The 22,042-nt window shown below is 34.5% G+C and overlaps 1 protein-coding gene across 1 annotated transcript in view; it reads left to right on the forward strand.

The window, feature by feature from the left end:
• Positions 1 to 2,310: 2,310 nt before the first annotated feature.
• LOC127564916 (sodium-coupled neutral amino acid symporter 1-like) overlaps positions 2,311 to 22,042 on the forward strand; it is a 72,722-nt gene continuing 52,990 nt past the window's right edge. The window contains exons 1-3 of the mRNA XM_052001765.1: positions 2,311 to 2,590; positions 6,637 to 6,771; positions 11,938 to 12,053. Coding sequence (XP_051857725.1) covers positions 2,576 to 2,590; positions 6,637 to 6,771; positions 11,938 to 12,053 — 266 coding nt within the window. The 5' untranslated portion in view covers positions 2,311 to 2,575. The remainder of the gene's footprint in view (positions 2,591 to 6,636; positions 6,772 to 11,937; positions 12,054 to 22,042) is intronic.

Below are 22,042 nucleotides of genomic sequence, written 5' to 3' on the forward strand. Positions count from 1 at the left end.
TAGAAAACATATGATCCAATATAGGTTAAACATGTGCAATTCTTCAAAACATATTTCTGTATTTGTCATGCTGCACAAGAAAAATCATCTCATGATTCAGATCATTTCCAATGATCTTGTGATGAAGAGAGCCATCTACATTCAAAGAGAGGACTGTAGGAGCTGAGTGTGGACCACAACATAGCATTCTCACTCTTTCTGTTGTTGTTTGCTTTCATTTTGTTTTCTTTCCCAATTTTTTTTTCTTTCTATATCCGATTTTTCTTGGGCAGCAAGATATCTGTATAAATATATATATATACATATATTGGATTTAACATATATTTTTAACATATTTAACATGTATTAGACTACCTGTTATCTAGGGAAGGGGATGGAGGAAAGAAAGGGATAATTTGGAACAGAAAGCTTTGCAAGGGTCAGTATTGAAAAATTATCCATGTATATGTTTTGTAAATAAAAAGCTTTAATAAAAAAATTTTAAAAAAAAGAAAAATCATCTCTGTACTTTTTGTGCTATTTTTCTCTAAACCCTCTCAGTTTTATTAAAGTGTGATTACCATCTAGCTTCCTGTTGCCAACAGGGTCTTTCCCAAGAGTACTCAAAGAACTGGACTTCCTGCCTCATTTAATAATCTTAAATTAATTGCAATTCAATTCAATTGGCCACAATAACCAAGGTGCTCTAAGGGAAACTGCATCAGCCAGCTAATTAGCCAAGTGAATCCAACTATTAGATATTTTAGCTAAGAGGTATAGAGGGCTAGTAAACACATTCTTTACTTTTCAAGGGTAATCTTGCCCAATTGTATTGCCTGCTTCCAGAGACAGCAGAGGTCATTTACATCCCCTAGCCTGTTTGGGAACTGCATACTTATTCTCAATTGAAGTGTATGTGTAAAGAGTTAAAGCTGTTACAAGGAATTTTAAAAGGACAGTTTTTTTCCCCCTTCTGTACTTGGTATCTTTGTTGTATTCTTCCCTTCCCCTTCCTTTGTCCCTTCTACTGTTCTCTTCTCATGCACAATAAATTGCTACCTGTCTTCACAAGCTGTAGTCCCCCTCCCGAAATCACCCCAATTCTTCTCCTTCTATCTCTTCCCCACCCCCATTCCCTTCAAGAGTGGTCCTGATGGAGGTGCAGCTTCTAAGAGAAATACAGCAGTAATTCTGAGGCCCCCAGACCTTAGAAGTGCTATTGTTCTAATAATCTATCAATGATCCTAAAGTCTCCGGGCTTTAGGAATATTATAGTACAGTCCTAGAAACGTTCCTGACTGCCAGATAACAATCTGTTGGTCAGTAATAAAAGAGTTTTGTTGAGGTGCATTCCAGACCACCCCTCAGCTCTACCTCTGGGCCATAAAATTAACATATCAGTGACACAAAGAACCAAATCTCACTATCTTTTCTTATAAATTTGTCTTCTTGCTCTTGGTTCTTTCCTAAAATTCCTTTGGAACTTAGCCCATTTCAATTGCTGTTATAATTACAATAAACTTGGGCCCTTGACTTGGAGATGGGTTCAAGCCTGCAAATTATTTTGAGACACCTTGCAACACCGGTTTGTGACCCCAAACTTTTGAATCTCAACAGCCCTTTCCTTTCCCCATGTCCAAAGCAAGCTGAAGCAACCCTATGCCCTGGCTATATTCTCTCACTTCCTCTTAATTCACAGAAATGTTGGTTAAAGAGTAGGGCTTTTAATCTAGGAAAAAGGATCATTTTTGTGCTATATAGAGTTCCCTAAAAAAGCCATGATTGAATCATTTTCCTAAGTTCAAATCCGGCCTCAGATACTTACTAGCTATATGATCCTGGGCAATGAACTTAATCTTGTTTGCCTCAATTTCCTCATCTGAAAAATGAGGTAGAGAAGGATATGGTGAACTCCTTCAGTATCTTTGCCAAGAAAACTCCAGTTGGAGTAACAACTGAACAATAACAACATGTGTCTTGAGTGGTAAGCTGTTTTTTGGCTGGTTGGGAGAGGGAAGATATTTCTTCCTCTCACAGAAGCATAGTCACAGGTGGATTGGTTAGCATCTCCCCAGTGCTGGCAATAGTGGGAATAACCTATCGTGGGCAAGAATAAGCCTGTGTGAGGTAGTTTTAGGGAATATGTAAGTCCAAGGCACATGTCTTCAGGAGACGTTAGGAAAACAGACAGCCACCAACAGAAGACCACCCCCTCTCACTCCATAGTCTTGAACTATTCTAAGAACTATGTGTATCTCCTTCCTGGTTACTGGGTACCCTGGCAACCAATATAGCTACTATATAATACAGAGGCAAGGAAGATGGCTTGGAGCATCATTGTCCTGTATTTACTATTGTTGTTACTGGAGTTATTTTCCTAGTCTGGTGGATTCTGGAGTCTGCTGAATTCCTAGACTGTCCTAGTCTGAGTTTTGTTCATAAATTGGACAAGTTTTGTCTGAGGAATCCCTTATTCCCACACTTGCTGGGGCCCTGAAGTATTTGCCAATTCTGGACATCTATTGAGATTGATGAATGATTGTGATTGCATTTCCTAACCACTTCTTGTCACAACTATAAAGAATTATAAAGGAAAATGTCTTCCGGAGAGGTATGCTGAATATCTACCTTTATTCTGTCCTCCCCGCCCCTTTTTCCCCTTTTTAGAAAGACGAGGAAGCTGATGAAGAAAATTTAAAAAGTAAGGTATCCAACCTCCCAGCAACTGGACCAAACTTTTCTTCTCACCACTAGAAAAACAGCTAGGAGAGGAAGCTGTTGGATTGGAATTTCATGGTGAAATTAGCTTGAAATACAAACCAGTGCGGGCTTTATTCTGAAAATCAGAGAAATGAAACAATTGGCTTTTTTATGTAGGGATGCAGAATGACTGAGTAGCTACCTAAAAAACCCTGGGAAACTTATGAAAATAATTATACTGATGTCCAGAGGGGGTAATCTCTCTTTATAATTGCTCTTGTGGGTTTTCTGGGTTGTGGAATATTACACATCCTTCCTTACTGTCTATCACAGCTAAAGTACAGACCCAGTGGATTATTTTAAAGGAAGGTCAAGCTTTAAACCAGGTCATGGACGGGCACTCTGTAGTGGCTTTATCATAATACTTTGTACCTTATTTGAAGAAGCCTTGGAAAAGACGAAAGGATATCCAACTAGATGAGGAAAGCAACTCTGTGTTCCTGGAAGGGGCTGTCATCCTCCTTCCTGTGATGGCAGGAACTGAGACCCTTTAGATATGCTGGACCTTGTTGGGAGACGCCAAAGTCAGACTGAGACTCAGGTATCTGCCATCCAAAGGAATGAGGATCACAGACAAGGCACAGGTAAGTGTAATAATAATATACCAATCACTGACCTGTGGCCCAAGTCCTAAACTGAGCACGGTAAAAGGCATGTAAGGGATGCTTGAGGCTGAGGATTAGAGGATCAGCATCTTACAGTGCAAGGTACTTCATGGTGGAGAGCAAGGGAATTGGGCTCCTCTAACTGGGCAAGAAATCCAGGCCCCCTGAAGATTTAGTCCTAATACTTTCTAATACTTCCAGAGGCTATTGAACTCTGGCAAAGTGTGAATGGCAAAGTCCTCTGAAGACCCCACAGAAACCTGACAGCTCTAAGGACATTGGGCCCCTCACGACAATCACCTGCTTATGAGACTCACAATGTTGTGGGACTCTGGAAAACAGCAGTATTGGAGTATGGAGCAGACCACCGGATTTCAGATCACTCTAGTCCCAGGCAACTCTGACATATATAGCAGTTATATATGTGTATTGTGTATGTGTGTGTGTATGTATAGTTATATATATGTTATATAGTTATATATACATGTGTATGTATTATTATATATATTATATATATTTGTGTGAATATATATGTATATATGTATATACATATGTATATATAGGATCCACTAATCCTATATAAAGAAAGACAGGGTGCCTACTATCCAAGGCACCCAGATCACTATGGATTTTGTTATGGGAAAAATCAGAGTATACTGCTCCCAGTAGTTTTTATATATACGTGTGTGTATGTGTGTGTGTGTGTGTGTGTGTGTGTGTGTGTGTGTAGTTATATATTATAATTATATATGTGTGTATCTATAGTTATATATTATATATATATATTCATGTGTACATATATGTACATACATGCTGTATACGCATATATGTATATGTGTATGTGTATATATACACACACTCCACTAACCCCATATAAAGGAAGACAGGGTGCCTACTATCCAAGGCACCCAGATCACTGTGGATTTTGTTATGGGAAAAATTAGAGTATACTGCTCCCAATAGTTTTATATATATATACACACGCACAATATAGTTTATATATATAATGTATCTATTGTGTGGTTTTATATATGTGTACATATATAGTTATATAATATAGTTATGTATGTTGTATATTTGTGTGTATGTATTATATATATATATGTATGTGTAAATATACATGTGTGTGTGTATATGTGCGTACACACACACACACACACACATATTCCACTAACCCCATATAAGGAATGAGACATGCTACTATCCAAGATACCCAGATCACTATGAATCTCGTAATGAGAGAAATCAGAGTATACTGTTCCCAGTAGTTATTTTTAATATTTGTGTATATGTGTATGTATAGCTTTATATATACATGTGTGTATATGTATAGTTATATACATATGTGTGTATGTATAGTTAAATATTATATGTCTATTTGTGTGTGTGTCTATAGATAGATAGATAGATAGATAGATCTATGTATATATGTATATATAGGCTCCACTAACTCCATGTAAGGAATGAAAGGCCCTACTACCCAGATCACTGTGGATCATGTTATGGAAGAAATTGGAGGATACAGCTCCCAGTAGTTAGAGTCCCTGAGCAATCCACCCCTTTGTACAAAATTGGTATAGATGTCCTAGGACATTAGTGGGATGCTTGGACCAACCTAAGGTAATAACACTGATGATAGGAAAGGCTAAATGGGAGATAACATTATTACCCTTCTCTATGAGAATTAGTAAATCCCACAGTTTAAGCTTAGGCAAGGAATAAAATGCCTACATTTCATTCTAAAAGATTTAGTCATTGAAGGTGTGATTACCCTCCTTCAACTCACTAGTCTGGTCTGCAAAAAGCAGGCAAAGATGAATGGAGACTGATTGTGAACTATAGAAATTTGAATAAGGTTGTTTTCCTGGTTAAAGCCTTACTATCTAATATTATAGAGGTGAGAGAAGAGGTTCAATCCTTTGACCACTTTTGTTTTGCAGTACTTGACTTAGCCAATATGTTTTATTCTATGACCATATCTTCAGAATCCCATTTGAGGAAACATAATATATTTTCACCAGGCTACCCATGGGATATCTGAATAGTCCCACTATTGCCCATGCTCTGTGGGACTCAGAGGACAACCTGGGACCTGAGGGATCCATAGATGGTACTACATGGTCAGAGTACTCCTGTCTTCATCCAAGCCTATCTCAAAGCTATAGTCAAATTTCTAGCCAGTCATGGTTGTCCAATAGCTCCCATAAAACACAAGCTCCCTCACAGTGTGTGAAATTTTAGGGTAAATATGGATTTATAAGAATAGGGACATCTCTGTCCTGATTTGAGATTAGCTACTCTCTCACAAAGCTCCCACTAATGTTAAGGGAGTTCAATATCCAGAAAGCATTTCTGGGTTTTGAAGAGAAGTTATCTGTTCCCACCAAGGTTTCTAGGGGGAAATTGGAACTTATATGGGTACAGAATTCCTGAAGCATTCTACACAAAGACAAGCCCTCCCCACCCCATGGCTCTTTTAGTCCCCAGTGCAACCCTACTACTTACCACCTCCTTGTCCTTGTCTCATTCTGCAGAGCAAGGCTGATATCCCCAAGGGAATCCTAGATCTTTCAACCACCCCCGTTAAGGGGAATCTCTACGGCTTCTTCCTTGTAGTAGTCAGGGACCGGGGGACAGGAGGGTGAATCAGTGTGAGTGGAAGACAAAAGAGCCTTTATGTCATGGAATCTTCTAATCACAGAGAAAAGGAAATACCCTCAGTACCAGTAGCCAGACCATCTCATTCCATCATGTTCTCCCCAGCCCTGAGCACTGATGGCATGATTCACCATCACCTAGACTCTGTCCTCACTCTCCTGGTAATTACCAAGCCATGGTCTGGGGAGGAGGGAGAGATGAAGGAATTCATAACACTAGGAAAGCCCTTCACCCAAGATGGTTATCAGCTCCAATCAGAGGCACCAAGCCTGTACCAGAAGGAAATTCAACCTTAAATAAGGCAGCAAGCAACACAGAGAATGCCAAAGAAATGGTTTTACTGATGGTACAAAGCACTGGTAGACTCATAAATCTGCAAAATATTACTTGTAGTCCACTAATAACTAATGGACTCATGATCCAGGGGGCAATGACTCCTGGTAAAATGCTTAAAACATCACTGGCTGGGAAAGACAAGCCACCCATATATTCCCTCTGCCTTGTTCAAAGGCCCCAGAGGCCCTCCTGCCTTTATACTAGGTGGTTCTTCTAGTCACCATATCTTTAATTTCCTGTTTGTTATCAGTACCAGCTGTAAAGGAATCCCCTGACTTTCTTCTTTCTTCTACATTAGGTGCCGGAGGTGTCGGGGGTACAGGAGGAGAAGCCTGAGGTGCAGGAGGGAACCGGGGGGCAGCAGGTAGAGCAGGAGCAGTCGAAGGAGATGCAGCAGGAGATGGATAAGACGCAGTTGAGGGATCAAGATCAGGTATAGTAATTTAGGGTACAGTGGTACAGCTTGTATTGGTGGCCAATTGGGAAATTCCTCAGAAAGACCCCTACCCCAGAAACTCCAGAAGCTTTAACTAATGCAGAAGTTCCCAGATGTGAGCCAAAGGACCAGCTAGAACCCAGAGTCAGGACCTAAGCCCCATTAGTCTGGCCTAGGTGCTGGCCTGGGATTTCCAGGATCCCAAACACTGATAAATACAGCCCTCACAGCTGTGTCCATTCCTCTATTTATCTCATTCTTGGGTACATGGCGTTACTCACTGATATCTGAACTGACAAAGGTCAGTTTAACTAACTGGTGAGCTCAGCATTCTGTCCAGGTACAAGTGGGGACCATCCAGACCCATGTACTACCTCCCACAGTCTGGCCACCTTAATATGTCTTATGTGACAAATGAAATTTGAAATAACTGAAAAAAAGGGTCAAGGTTCTGACCATATCAATTTATTAAGCAGTACATGCCAATTGTATAACAAATCAGAACTAGGCCTCTTCAACTTGTACTGGACCCTAAATACAAAGACAGATTTTTATGTATTAAAAGAAAATAATTGACAGAATCTAAACCAGAATGGAAGATTAAATAATCTGATGAACACTTCTGTTTTTTAAAATTATCAGATACTTTAAAATTGGAAAATAATTTCACTTTTTTTTTTACAATTATCATTGCAATTTTATATATAAAATCCTTAATCAAATTCTGAAAGCTTATTACTAAATCATACTCAAAGTCTGAATTTCCTTACCAAATTCTTTTGGAAGTCCATCAAATGTATGTAGTTCTCAGAGAAAATAGTCTAATCCTGTTACTTTTCCAAAATTTACTATTCCATTTAATTAGAAAACTTTTACATCACATATTTACTTTGTTCTTAAGAAAATGAATTCCTCTGCTCCCCTTAGAAGGATATAATCTTTTAGACAAATCTATGTTTGGATTTCAAACAATGTAGCTAATCTATTGGAATTATGCTCTCTGCAGGACAATTTGAATTCTTATAATTCAGCTCAAGAAAGGACCTCAAATGCCCATTACCTTTTCTTGCCAGCTGATCTTCAGATACTTCCTAAGACAATTCAAATGGAAGCAGTTTATTTTTTCTGATATGGCATTGGTAGACCGTCTTTATTTCACAGATATTCCAAGAGTTCAGCACAATGACTCTGTAGTGTGATAGATAACCATAATACCGCCTCTTTCTTGCACTTTTTGGAGCTTCATCATCTGGGTGTACATCCCCGGAAAGTATACTGAGGCAAGTGAACTTATCCACACCATTCAGACTCCACTGACCTGCCACATTATTCTAAGGCAAAATATATATTTGCTCAAAAGACTATTTTACAGAGAACTCATGGTCAGACACTCACAGGGTCTCTCTGAAGAACTTTTGCATTGACTGTGAGACATAGGAGGCACTGAAATAGCACCATCCAGTACGGCATGCCCTCATCAAAAAAGACGCTGTGCTCTACAAGCAAAGCAAAAATGCAGTAGTTCAAAAGTAAAGATTTAGAGACCTCTCCTCTTCAAATGTTCATATGGATTATTTGTGCCCAATTTGTGGTAGAGCCTTGTAAGTTCATAGTGGTCTGATCAAGCACAGCCAGACATGTTGTACATTGACTCCAACATCAAGTCAGTTTAGTCCCCTTCATGTACAAAGGATAACAATAATAGGAAAATATTGTCTCTATGTCATTTATCACAAATGATTAATTATTATGATTAAAATGATATTATTAAATTAATTTGATTAAATGATTAATGATTAAAATGATATTTTTCACTCTTACATCCTTATATAAATTTGCAATGTTACAGTATCAATCTATTAATTAATATACTTAATTTAACATCTCCCAAGCACTTCACAATCACTATTCAGCTTTCATCCTCACAACAATCCTAGAAAATGGATATCATTTTCCTCTCTACTGATCAGATCACTGAGGTAAATAGAGATAAAATCATTTGCCTAAGCAAGCAATCACACAACTAATAAATTCTTGGACTGGAATGTAACAGTTTTCTCTGATCCATGCAATTTTCTGGCTTTTTTTTTTTTGCATTTGATGCCACAATTAATTGTAGTTATCCATTCAGTCATGATCAGAACTGTCTAGGAGGGTTTTCTTGGCAAAGATACTGAAGTGGTTTGTCATTTCCTTCTCCAATGGAGAACCTAGAATGAAAGAAAAGGAGAGATTCCAAGTGGCAGCATCAAATTCCCCAACAAGAGTTGCTTTGGAATTCAAGATTTAAAAACTTCTAGGGGTGTATTCCCCTGGAAAGTTTGTCCTGGAGTAGAGCCTTGAATTTACTCATCATATCCCCAACTAATTTTTATTCCATAGAATTTATCCTTTGCAAGTTAGTATATAACTTTACTTAACTTCAATTAATTGTAATATTGTTACTTTGTGGGGGTTTCTAAGAGTTTGCAAATGTATGCTTTTTTCCCTTATTTTCTTTGGTTATGTTGATTCTAGTTTATTTAAATAATAAATTCTGTTATATAAAGTTTTGAAAGTTTGATTTTGATCTTTCCAAAAGATCTAGTTCCTAATCACCTCCCCCATTCCCATCATTGTTTATTAAATAATGCATACCAACTACATAACAAATTGGAGCCAAGCTTCCTCAGCAGACCCTAAATACAGGGGGAGACATGCATTGTTGTTCAATTGTTCAGTCATATTTGACTTTTGTGACACTTTCCTTCCTTTGCTGAAAAATTTATTTATTCAATATTTTCCCCCAGTTATATTTAAAACAATTTTTTATATTTGTTCTTAAAACTTTTGAGTTCCATATTCTCTAATTATTCCCACCCCAGAAAATACCACATGTGACATTATGCAAAATATTTCCATAAAATGTTGTGAAAGAAAACATAAATCTCCCACCCCCCCAAAAAAAAACCATCAAGCAAAAACAAAACATGTGTGTGTGTGTGTGTGTGTGTGTGTGTGTGTGTGTGTGTAAAGAGAAAGTGCTTCAATATACATATACAGTCAGTTCCTTCTTTGTATATGGATAAATTTTTTCATCATAAGTTTTTCAGAGTATTTGTGGACTGCTGTACTTACTGCTGAGAACAGCAAAGTCATTCACAGCTGGTCATCCCAGAATATTGCTATTATTTTGTACACAGTACATTTCACTTCACTTGAGTTAATGGAGGACTTTACAGGTTTTTCTGAGAGTATCCTGCTCATCATTTTCCACATAACAATAATATTTCATCACATACTACAATTTATTTAGCCAAATGATGGGTAACTTCTCATTTTTTTGCCCTGAGAAGAGAGCTGCTAAATTTTTGTACATATATCTATATCCTTTTTCTTTTTTTTAAAGTCTCTCTTAGGATTCATGCCTATTAGTTATATTGTTATATTTTGACATTTTTCTTGATAGTGGAATGGTTTTCCATTTCCTTCTCTGGTGGGTCCCCATTTTAACAATGAGGAGCGAGGCAAAGAGCTGTTAAAAGACATATTAGTTCACACAGCTAACAAGTATCTGAATCCGGCTTTGAACTCAGAGGTTCCTGACTTCAGGCCCCATGCTCTATACATAGTACCACCTAGACACCTCTTTTTATGCATTAAAAGAAAAATATTAACAGGATATCATTGAGGAGATAAAATTGGGTGATCTGATTTCTACTTGGAAGAATGATTAGAGACTTTCTGGGCTAGAGGGAAATGAGTGAGTTTCAAGAGTTGGAAGGGATGAGAGTGAGTAGGAGGACTTTTCTGGATGTGAAACAGGATGTCACTCAATTCCCAGGATTGACAAACAGGTGGAATTTACAGAATAAAACTCAGGTTTCAAAGTACAATCAGTTTTACAAGAGTGTGTCAGCTTGGTCCACACAATTCTTACAATTCCCTTACCTAAATTCACAAATTCACGAATTTCACAAGCACCCTATAGGGTTAATAAGAGTATGTGAAACTCCAACCATGTAAATCTCTCCAAATTTATTGATCTGTTTTACAAATAGTGTTCTGAAAAGATTGGAATATTATTAAGCCATTATATAGGCTCTCTATCAAAGAACAGTTTCCACATGGCAATAGTCAAAGTTGCTGGCCCTGATGGAATGTTAACCAGTATAGGACATGTTACAAACCATCAACATTTGGGGAAGAATGAGTCACCAACACAGTTAATTGGCTATACACTTAATCTTGCCAAAGTTTTGCCACTAGATAAGGGAAAAACATCAGTCATCCACTGCCCATGAATTACTTTATCCCAAAGCACAGGGCACTACATATATTCCTGACACCAGGAAAGCTCTTAACACATATGCTGTTGAAAAAAGTTGAAAAAGTCATGCAATTGTTGTGATTCCCCTAAAGGATCTACCTTTCTTTCTTCCTTCTTTCCTTTTTTCTTCATTCCTTTCCTCCCTTCCTTCCCTTCCTCCTTCCCTCTTTCCTTCTTTTTTTCCATTTTTCTTCCTTCCTTCCTTCCCTTCTTGTTTTCTCCCTCTCTCCCTTCCTTCCCTCCTTCCTTTTTTCCTTCATTCCATTCTTTTCTTCTTCCCTCCCTCTCTTTCTTCTTCCTGCCTTCCTTCCTTCCTTTTCTTCCTTTCCTATTTTCCTTTCTTCCTTGCTTTCCTTCTCTTCTCTTCCTTCTTTTTCTTAGATAGCAACTCATATTTGTATAGTATGTTAAGGTATATTAAGCAATTTATATACATCATCTCGTTTAACTCTTATAACAATCTTCTGAGTAATAATAATAGTTAATATTTACTTATTAGTTTGAGGTTTCTAGAGTGCTTTATTATCTCATTGTATCTTACCAAAGAGTAGTTGTTATTATTATCTTTATTTTACATATGAAAAAAGCAGCTCAGAGAAACTAATTTGCTCAGAAATGGAGGCATGATTCCTGACTTCATATCCACTATTTTACACTATTATCTTTCAAACCCATATTTATTACATTGCCTATTGTATTAGCCTATATTTTATATCACAAGTATCGTTTTATAAATATAGTGCAAAATAAACTCCTGCCCCAAATGATCTTTTGTGTTCATGTTGTATTGTAAAATTCAATTTATGTGTTATATGTTTTTGTTTTTTTTTACTGTTTTTTTTTTCATTATATAGATCGAAGGAACTTCCTCAATTGGCATATCTATTTTTAATCTAGCCAACTCCATTTTGGGCAGTGGAATTTTAGGACTTTCCTATGCTCTAGCAAACACAGGAATTCTATTCTTTTTGTAAGTATCAACAATGAAGTGAGTATTACATTTTTAGAATAAGACTGGAAAATGTTTTTAGATAATTGAGAATGTTCTGATTTTCTTGCATTTATCAGTAGATAATAGGTAATACTCTATATTTTAAAATTATGTATATATATATATATGTGTGTATTATAGATATCTATAATATAGAGAGATTATATTTATTATCTATAATATTTCATTTGATCCTCACAATGAACCTGGGGGATATAAAAGTATAATTATCCTCATTTTGTAGGTAATAAAAATTCAGTTATAGAGAAGTTGGCTTGCCAGTAAGAGGCAAAATTCATGTTTTCTAACTTTAAATTGTCTTTCTTTGTCTATCTTACCATGGCTGTCTCTCATTAACTTTACTGATTCACTAGTTTTTGCTCAAAAAAAATTCTAAAGTCAGTGTCTGACAATTAGGTGTGACAGTCTCAAAATGACTATTATTTGATTCCTTAGAGTTCGCCTACTAAGTAAAAAGGAAAAGGAAAAAACATTTTTAAAAGAGTACTGTGCCATGCATCATAATAACATTTGAAAATGGAAATGTAATATATGTTGTCTTTGTGATTTCAAAACTAGTTCATATGGACCTGGTCATTTGAGTTCAGCAAGAACTGTTATGTGGTCTCTTATTATCTCCTTACTGTTAACTAACAGGTAACTTTCAACTTCCTATTAACCATTTTGTTATCATTAAAGAGAAAACAAAATTAAAACAAACTTGAATAGTTTTGTTTTTTCTTTGTTATCCATTATTATTGTCACATCCATGGGACCTTCTCCCAGTTGTTGTGTAGGAATGATATGATTTTCAGTATGTTAGAAAGAGACAATAAAATTCTAAATTCTCAACTCTGATATTGATTTCTTGTGGAATTTTGGAATCACTTTCATCTCCCTCTGTATGTGAGACTTCTACTTTCTTTGCTCCTACCTGATCTCCAGCCTCAGGTGAGAAGAGGAATGATCACTCTCCCTCTGTCTCCTACTACATATAGCCCCTGGAAGAGGAAGAAGAAAATTAGTGGAGAGTGAGACTTCTAACTCCTGCTGTGCAGGTCTATCTCTTGGTGCACTTGGCCCCTGACAGAAGAAGGGGAGGAAAATTAGTGGGAAACAGTTGTTCTATCTCCTGTTACACTGTCTTCTGTCTTTTGAGAGGAAAAACAAAAGGGAAACATTGTAACCTCTCTTCTTAAGGTTTGTGTAATCTATATTTACCTATGTAGCATCATCTTCTCCTTAGTCCCTGGACCACTTATCATATCACCCATTGCTCCCTGCCAAGTCTGAGCTTTGGATCATTCCCACTGTCTGATACCTTTGCTCTTAACACATATGCTGCTGAAAAAGGTTGAAAAAGTCATGCAATTGTTATGATTCATCTAAAAATTTGTTATACTGATTTCTCATTGTTGCTCACATCAATTCATTCTTCCAGTCTTCACAACCAGCTCTCCCAAACCTCATCCCTTATCAAATGATCTACCTCCTCTCACCTTCTCAACTGAAAACCTCATTTAATATTTTATAGGAAAAAAATATGAGGCTTTCTGGTGCCCCTTTTTTCCTTCCTTCTTCATCTACCATCATTTAGGTCCCTTCTGTCACTCATTCTTCCTTCATCTCACATGATGATTAGGCCTTACTCCTTACTAAGGTTCATATCTCTTCATGTCAAGATTTTATTTCATCCAATCTCCAACAGATTTCTCCCTCTGTTATTCCCATTTTCTCACTGATATTCACTCTTTCCAATTGTTAGCTCCTTCCCTATAGCCCACAAATATATCCATGTTTTCCCTATCCTCAAACTCTCATTTGGTCCTTTCATCCCTATTAACATCCAACATTCTGCCATTTGTTGCTAAACTCCTTGAGAAGGCCATCTACATATATGCCTCTTAGTTTTCTCTCTTCAAAGCCACAGAACTAATTCTGAAAACAACAGCATGAAAAAACCTAAATCTTGAGACTGTGTCTCTCTTTACCACCCAGGGGAACAGAGCCCAACTCTAATATAGAGTTCAAAGTCAGGAAATAGGTGGAAGAATGTGTAAGTAACAACAACAACAAAATAACTTGATCATGAAAAGATACTATAGCGTCAGGGAAAACAGAACACAAATTTAGAAGAAAACAACAATGTGAAAATGACTACTCATGAAGCCACAAAGAAAAATGCAAATTAAACTCAGGTCCATGAAGAATTCCTAGAAGAGTTAAAGAAAAAAATTAGGGAAAGAAGAGTGATACAAGAAAATTATGAAAAGAAAATTAATAGTATAGTAAAAGAAGCACAAAAATTCATTGAAGAAAAGAATTCTTTGAAAAGAGGTTAGACAGTGCAGTGTGTAGAGCACTGAGTTTAGAATCAGGAAGGCCTGAATTCAAATGCTGTCATAGACACTTAACTATGTGACCCTGAGCAAGACACTAAGTCCTTATTTGTCCTCAATTTTTCAGTTGTTAAACAAGGACACATTGAAGAAGGAAACAGCAAACCATTTTAGTATATTTGTCAAGAAAATATCATAGATAAGTCCATGGAGTCACAAAAATCAGACATGAGTGAACAACAAAAAATAAATTCTAAAAAGCAGAATAGAATTTTCCTATTAAAAAAAAGGTATAAAAGCTCAGTGAAGAAAATAATTTCTTAAAAATTAAAAACTGGGCAGGTAGAAGCTGATGATTTCAAGGGATTTCAAGAAATCAAATCAAAAGAATTTTAAAAATAGAAAATGTGAAATATCTCACTGGAAAAACAACTGACCTGAAAAATATATCAGTAATTCTTAAATGTACTGAATCATCTGAAAGCCATGATCAAAAAGAGACTTAAATATCATCATTTAAGAAATTACAAAGAAAAACTTCCCTGATAGCATAGAACCAGTTGATAAGTAAGAAACTAAAGGAATACACTGATCATCTCCTAAAAGAGATCCCAAAAAGATAATTCCTAGAAATATTGAAACTCATAGAGCTCACAGATCAAAGAGAAAATGCTGCAAATAGATCCCAAAAAAATCCAAATATTGCAGAACCAAAGCCACGATTATAGAGGCTATAGGAGCTTCTACATTAAAAGATTAGAGGGCTTGGAACATGATATTCCAAAAGGCAAAGGATCTAGGATTCCCATCAAGAATGATGTACCAGCAAAACTGAGCATTATCATTCAGGGGAAAATGGATATTCAATGAATTAGAGGACTTTTAAGCATTGATAAGAAAAAGGTTGAACTAAACAGAAAATTTCATTTTCAAATACAATACTCAAGAAAAACATAACAAGGTAAAGAGGAAAGAGAAAATAAAAAGGATACAACAATTGTGTATATCTTTACATAGGAAGATGATACTTGTAACTTTTAAGAATTGTGTCACTATTGAGGTAGTTAGAAAAAGAATTATAGAGGATGTGGTTATAAGTTAACTCTGATGGGATGATATCCATAAAATAAAAATTAAGCATGAGAAAAAAAGATTTCACTGGGAGAAAAAATAGGGGAAAAAAACTATCATGGTGATGAAAAAATGGAAGTCGGTGGACATTTCTTGAACATTTTTCTCATTGGAATTGATTCAAAAGAGGAATAACATACATATTCATTTATGTATAGAAATCTATATTACCTATAGGGAAGTAATAAAGGGGATGTATACGGAAAGGGGACAGGAACTGATAGAAAGGAGGGCAGATTAGGAGAGGTCAGAGTCAAAAGAAAAATGCTTTTAGGAGGGACAGGATTGAAAGAGAGACAGAATGACAGAGACAGACACACAGAGAGATAGAGAAACAGAGAAAGAAACACACAGAAGAGTAAACAGGAAAAATAAAATGGAAGGAAATATACTGAATCATACTATGAATGGGTTGAACTTACTGACAAAATGGAAGTGAATAGTAGAATGCCTTCAATAATATTTACAAGAAAAACATTTGAAAGCAGAGAGATATAGGGTAAAGAAAAAGGGACTGAAACATTCTGTTATGCTTCAGATGAAGAAAAATAAAACAGGGGTAATAACCATAATCTTAAACAAAGCAAAAATAAAACTAAAAGAGATAAAGAAGGAAACAACATCTTGCTCAAAGGTACTATAGACAATGAAGTAATCTATCAGTACAAAACATATATGCACTGAAATGTATAGCACACATATTTCAAAAGGAGAAATAAAACCATTTATAAGAGGAAATAACAAAATTATACTTGGAGGGGACCTCAGCTTTCCCCTGTAAGAACTAGATGAATTTAACTTAAAAAAATAAATAAGCAAGAAGTTAAGGAGATGATTAAAGTTTTAGAAAAGTTAAATATGAATTTCTGTGGGAAACTGAATAGATATAGAAAATAATATACCTTTATTCAGTAGTACTTGAAACCTACACAAAAATTCAGCATGTATTAGGGCACAAAAACATCATAAGTAAATGCAGAAAAGCAGAAATATTAAATGCAGAAAATAATCCAATAAAAACTATTTTCAATAAAAGATCATAGAAAGATAGATACAAATTTAATTGGAAAGTAAACATTTTAATACCAAAATCTAATCTCATTAAAAAGAATGGCATAAATTAGACAATATCCCAACATTTATGGGGATATAGCTACAGAAATACTTAGGGAAAATTTTATCTCTAACTCTTACTTCAGTAAAATCGGGAAAGAGCTGATCAAATATTGGGGCATGCAACTAAAAAGAACTATAAGAATCCCCAATTAAACATCAACATAAAAATCTTGAAAATTAAAGGAGAGATTAATAAAATTGAAAATAAGAAAATTATTGAACTAATAATAAAAGTAAGCTTGTTTTATGAAAAAAGATAAAATAAACCATTGTTTAATTTGATTTAAAAAAGAAAGAGGAAAAACAAATTACCATATCAAAAATGAAAAAAAGGTGAATTTACCACCAATGAAGAGAAAAATAAAGCAAAAATTGAGGGCTATTTTATCCAATTTTATGTTAACAAATCCAACAATCTAAGTGAAATAAATGAATATTTACAAAAATATAAATTGCCCAGATTAACAGAATAGGAAGTAGAATGCTTAAATAACCTTATCTTTAAAAAATTGAATAAGCCATTAATAAGTTCCCCAACAAACCCCCTTTCCCAGGCCAGGTGGTTGCATTAAGAGAATTCTATCCAAACATTTAAAAAAATTAATTCCAATATTCTGTAAACTATTTAAATATATATATACAATAGTAAATGGCCATAGTAATCTAGTTGTTTATAAATTGCACAATCCAAGCTTTTGTGACAAATCAGTATTTGACAAAAATTGCTGGACAGCAGTTTGGCAGAAACTAGTCACAGACTAGCATCTTTTACTATATACCAAGATATGTATATGATTTAGAAATAAAAGGTAATATCATAAGCAAATTAGGAAAGCATGGAAAATTTTACCAATCAGATCTAGAAAAGAGAAAATTTATGACCAAGTAAGAAATAGAGAGCATTACAAAATGTAAATTGGATAATTTTTATTAATGTTTTTACATGAACAAAACTAATGCTGCCAAGTTAAAAGAAAAGCAAGAAATTGGGTGGAGAGAATATAATAGGTGTCTTATAAAGGCTTCTTTTAAAAAAAATATGTAGATAACTGAATCGAATTTATAAGAATACAAGTCATTCCCCAATTGATAAATAGTCAAAAGTATATAAACAGGCAGTTTTAAGAATAAATCAAAGATGTATTACAGTGGAAGGAAAGATGGGTAAAGGTGGTTTGTGGGGAATGCTTTAACCTTACTGTCTTGGCTCAAAGAGGGAATAACATACATACTCAGTTGGATATAGAAATTTATTTTACCCTACAGGGGAGTAGAAGAGGAAGGGGATAGGAGAAGGGAGGAGCTGATATAAGGAGCAGCTGAATGGGGGAAGTAGTGGTCAGAAGCAAAACACTTTTAAGAAAGTTCAGAATAAAAAGAAAGAAGGCTAAATGGAGAAAGGAGGATGGAGAGAAAAACACAGTAATCATAATTGTGAAATCATTATACCAAGTTTCTCTTAATAAAGGCCTCATTTCTTAACTATATGAAGAACTAAATTAAATTTATAAGAATACCAGCTATTCCACAATTGATAAACCGTAAAAGGATATGAACAGCCAATTTTTAAATAAATGAAGTCAAAGTAATCTATAGTTAAATAAAAATGCTCTAAGTCATTATTGATTAAAGGAGTACAAATTAATTCTGAGGTACCACCTCACCTGTGGAAAAATTGGATCATTAATGCATTGTTGGTGGCATTGTGAACAGAATTAGCCATTCTAAAGAGCAATTTAGAATTATGCTCAAAGAGCTATCAAACTGCCTTTGACTTAGTAATACTACCATTAGTACAGTACTCCATAGGGATAAAAGAAAAAGGATACACACACACACACACACACACACACACACACAATATTTATAGTAGTTCTTTTTGAGATGGTAAAGAATTTGAACTTGAATAGATGCCTATCATTTGGGAAATACTCAAACAAGTTGCAGTATGATTGTGCTAAAATATTACTGTGCTATAAGAAATGATGCGTAGAAGGCTTTCAGAGAAATCTTGGAAGACATATATCAATTGATGCAAAGTGAAGTGAGAAAAACCAGAGAAGCTTGTACAAAGTAATAGCAATATCATATGATAATCAACTTTTATTAATTTAGCTATGCTCAACAATACAATGATACAAGATAATGCCAAAAGATCTATGATGCAAAATGGCATCCATCTCCATAGAAAAGAAACTATAGTAGAGGTTTTAAACTTTAAAAAATCGCTTGCTTTCTCAAGCAGAGTGAGAGGGTGATAAAGGAGGGAGAGAATTAGAAAACAAAAGGATAAAATAGAGCAATAAATCAAATAACTGGACCTTAAGTGTCTACTTGACGAGAGACACATAGTAACCAATGAACAAAATTACAAAATATTTCTCAAAGATTTAAATACCTTAAGAAATATTCACTCAATATAATTAAACTGATACAACCTAAATTAATTTACTTATTAGTTAACTTACCAATAAAAATACTAAAGAATTACTTTATAGAATTAGGAAATATAATTAAAACACTTATCTTGGAGGAAAGAAAAGTCAATATTAAAGAAATTGATGAAAAGAAAAGAGAAGAAAGGGGGTACCAGATATCAACATTTACTATAAAACTAAAATTGTCAAAACAATTTGGAACTGAGTAAGATATTAAGGATTTGATCAGTGGAACCAATTAGAAACTAATGAGTATATTTACCTAATATTTATCAAACCCAAAAGATATCAGCTAATGGGGTATGACTTCACAATGTAAAATACGGGGAAATTAGAATTATCTAGCTGAAAATAGGCATAGACTAATATCTCACAATGTAAATCAACATAAACTCTAAAAGATTATAACTTAAATTTTTGGAGCATTAAAGAAATTGAATTTCATATCTATGAATAGAAGAATTTATGACTAAATGAAATCATTTCATATTAAGTGAAATGAGTTGTTTACATAGATTAAGATACTTTTTCACAAACAAAGCCAATGGAATCAAAATGAGAAGAAAAACAAGAAACTGGACAAAACCCTAATAGCAAATTTTATAAAAGTCTCACTACTTAAATATATATAGAACTAAGTCAAATAACAAAAGAGCTATTCCCCTACTGATAAAAGGTCAAAGGACATGAATAGGTAGTTTTCAAAAGAAGAAATAAAAGCTCTCAATAGTTATATTTTTAAAAATCCTTTAAATCACTGATAATTATGCAAACTAAAACAACTCTGAAGTACTACTTATCAGATTGGCTAAGATGACAGAAAAGAAACTGACAAATACTGGAGGGATTTTAGGAAATTCGGTATACTAATATACTATTAGTGGAACTGTGAACTGGTTTAATCATTGGGAAAGCCATTTGGAACTATGGCCAAAAAGCTATTAAATCCTGCCTACTCTTTTACTCAGCAATGCTTTTAATAGATCTATATCCCGAAGAGATTTTCCAAAGAGGAAAATATATAGCATATCTTTTTGTGGTAGTCAAGAATCAGAAACTGGAATGACACCCATCACTTGGAAAATGACTAAACAAGTTATGATATCTGAATATGATAGAATAATGTGCTGTAAAAATGAAGGGTATGGTTTAGAAAATTCTGGGAAATCTCTATGAACTAATTCAAAATGAAGGGAGCATAACCTTGAAAATAATTTAAACAATAACATATTATAAAAGTAATCAATTACCAATAGTCCATTCTCTCTGATTTACACAATGACCAACCATGATTTCACGATGAAACCTTCTGTTTCACAGAAAAAAAAAGAGAACTAATGGACTCAGAGTGTAGAATGAAGTATATATAGACAGAAAAATTTTATGTAGCTCATTTGGAAATATATTTTTCAAGTCTATATAAATACATATATGTGTGTGTGTGATGAGTTTTGTTTTTCTTGCCTTCTCAATGAGTGGGAAAGGAATAGGGACATAGAAGTAATTTGGAAATAAAAAATTTAAAGTGTTTATGCATTAAAAACATAATATTAAAATAAAAAATAAGCATCAATATTCACTAGAAATATTGGTCTATAATTTTCCTTCTATTCTGACTCTTGCAAGTATAAGTATTAAGATTATATCTGTATCAGAAAAAGCATTAGATAAGATCTCTTGATTATTTCAAAAAGCTTGTGTTATATTGGAACTAAATATTCTTCTAAATGTTTGAATTCATTTCCAAATTCTTCTGGTCTTGAAAGCTCATTTATGGCTTATCCAATTTCTTTTCTTTTCTTTTGGATAATGAGTTATTTGAAAAAGATCATATACAAAGAACACATGAATATTATGTGTATAGTTTGTTGGTTTTAATAGTTTATCCAATTACATTTTTTATTTCTCTATTTTATTCCCAAAATTTTTGCCAGAGCAAAATTTTGTGTGTGTGTGTGTGTGTGTGTGTGTGTGTGTGTGTGTGTGTTGGGATCTATTGGGTGTCACTGGCATGGGCAATTTTAAGTATACACACTCCCTATATTGCTGCCATAGAGAACAACTTATCTGGTACCTAATTGTTTTTCTCGCTTTTGAGCAGGCCAACTGAGCATATTCAATAAAAATATCATCTATTTAATTGTATAACAAATTTATATATTTAGTCCAAAATGGAAACAGATGTTAATTTTAATCAATGTGTTATATTTCTATGGTCCTCTCACTCTGTCCTCTAAATGTATCCATTGTATTAAATTGCTTCTTTCAAAAAATTTCCTCTAAACAGTTTAAACAAAGTATTTTAATAATATCTAGACTTCACTACCATAGCTAATTCACTAATATCTAGACTTCATTACAATAGCAAATATTTTTAGAATTTGAAAGGTGGGATTTACTAAATGAGTGCTTTGTAATCAAAAGAGATCACAAAATCACAGAATTTTGTAGTTGGAAGAAACATCTAATTCAACCCAAACTTCCAAAACAACTCTTCTCTTTCTACAATTCTGTATTTTAATTGTTAAGAAGTTTTCCTTCTATCAGTTCACAAGACCCTGAAGTCCTTTACCATCCAGACTACCTTTCTTTCTTTCTTTCTTTTTTTTCTTTCTTTCTTTCTTTCTTTCTTTCTTTTTTTGCAAGATGATTGGGGTTAAATGACTTGCTTAGAGTCACACAGCTAGTAAATATTAAGTGTCTGAGGCAGATTTAAATTCAGGACTTCCTGATTCCTTCTGATTACCTTCTTTATGTTACTAGTAAGGGTTTCCCCCCCTAAAACATGGTACCTAGAACTGAACACAAAAACTACATTGGGACTACAGCTTCCTTTTTATTGTAAGTTAGTTTACTTTTAATACCAAGATCACATTAATCTTTTGGTCTTCCATATCAAACTCATATTGACTTTTTATTAGATCATTAAAATCCCTACATCTTT

This window comes from Antechinus flavipes, chromosome 5 (assembly GCF_016432865.1).
Source record: "Antechinus flavipes isolate AdamAnt ecotype Samford, QLD, Australia chromosome 5, AdamAnt_v2, whole genome shotgun sequence".
Lineage (NCBI taxonomy): Eukaryota > Metazoa > Chordata > Mammalia > Dasyuromorphia > Dasyuridae > Antechinus > Antechinus flavipes.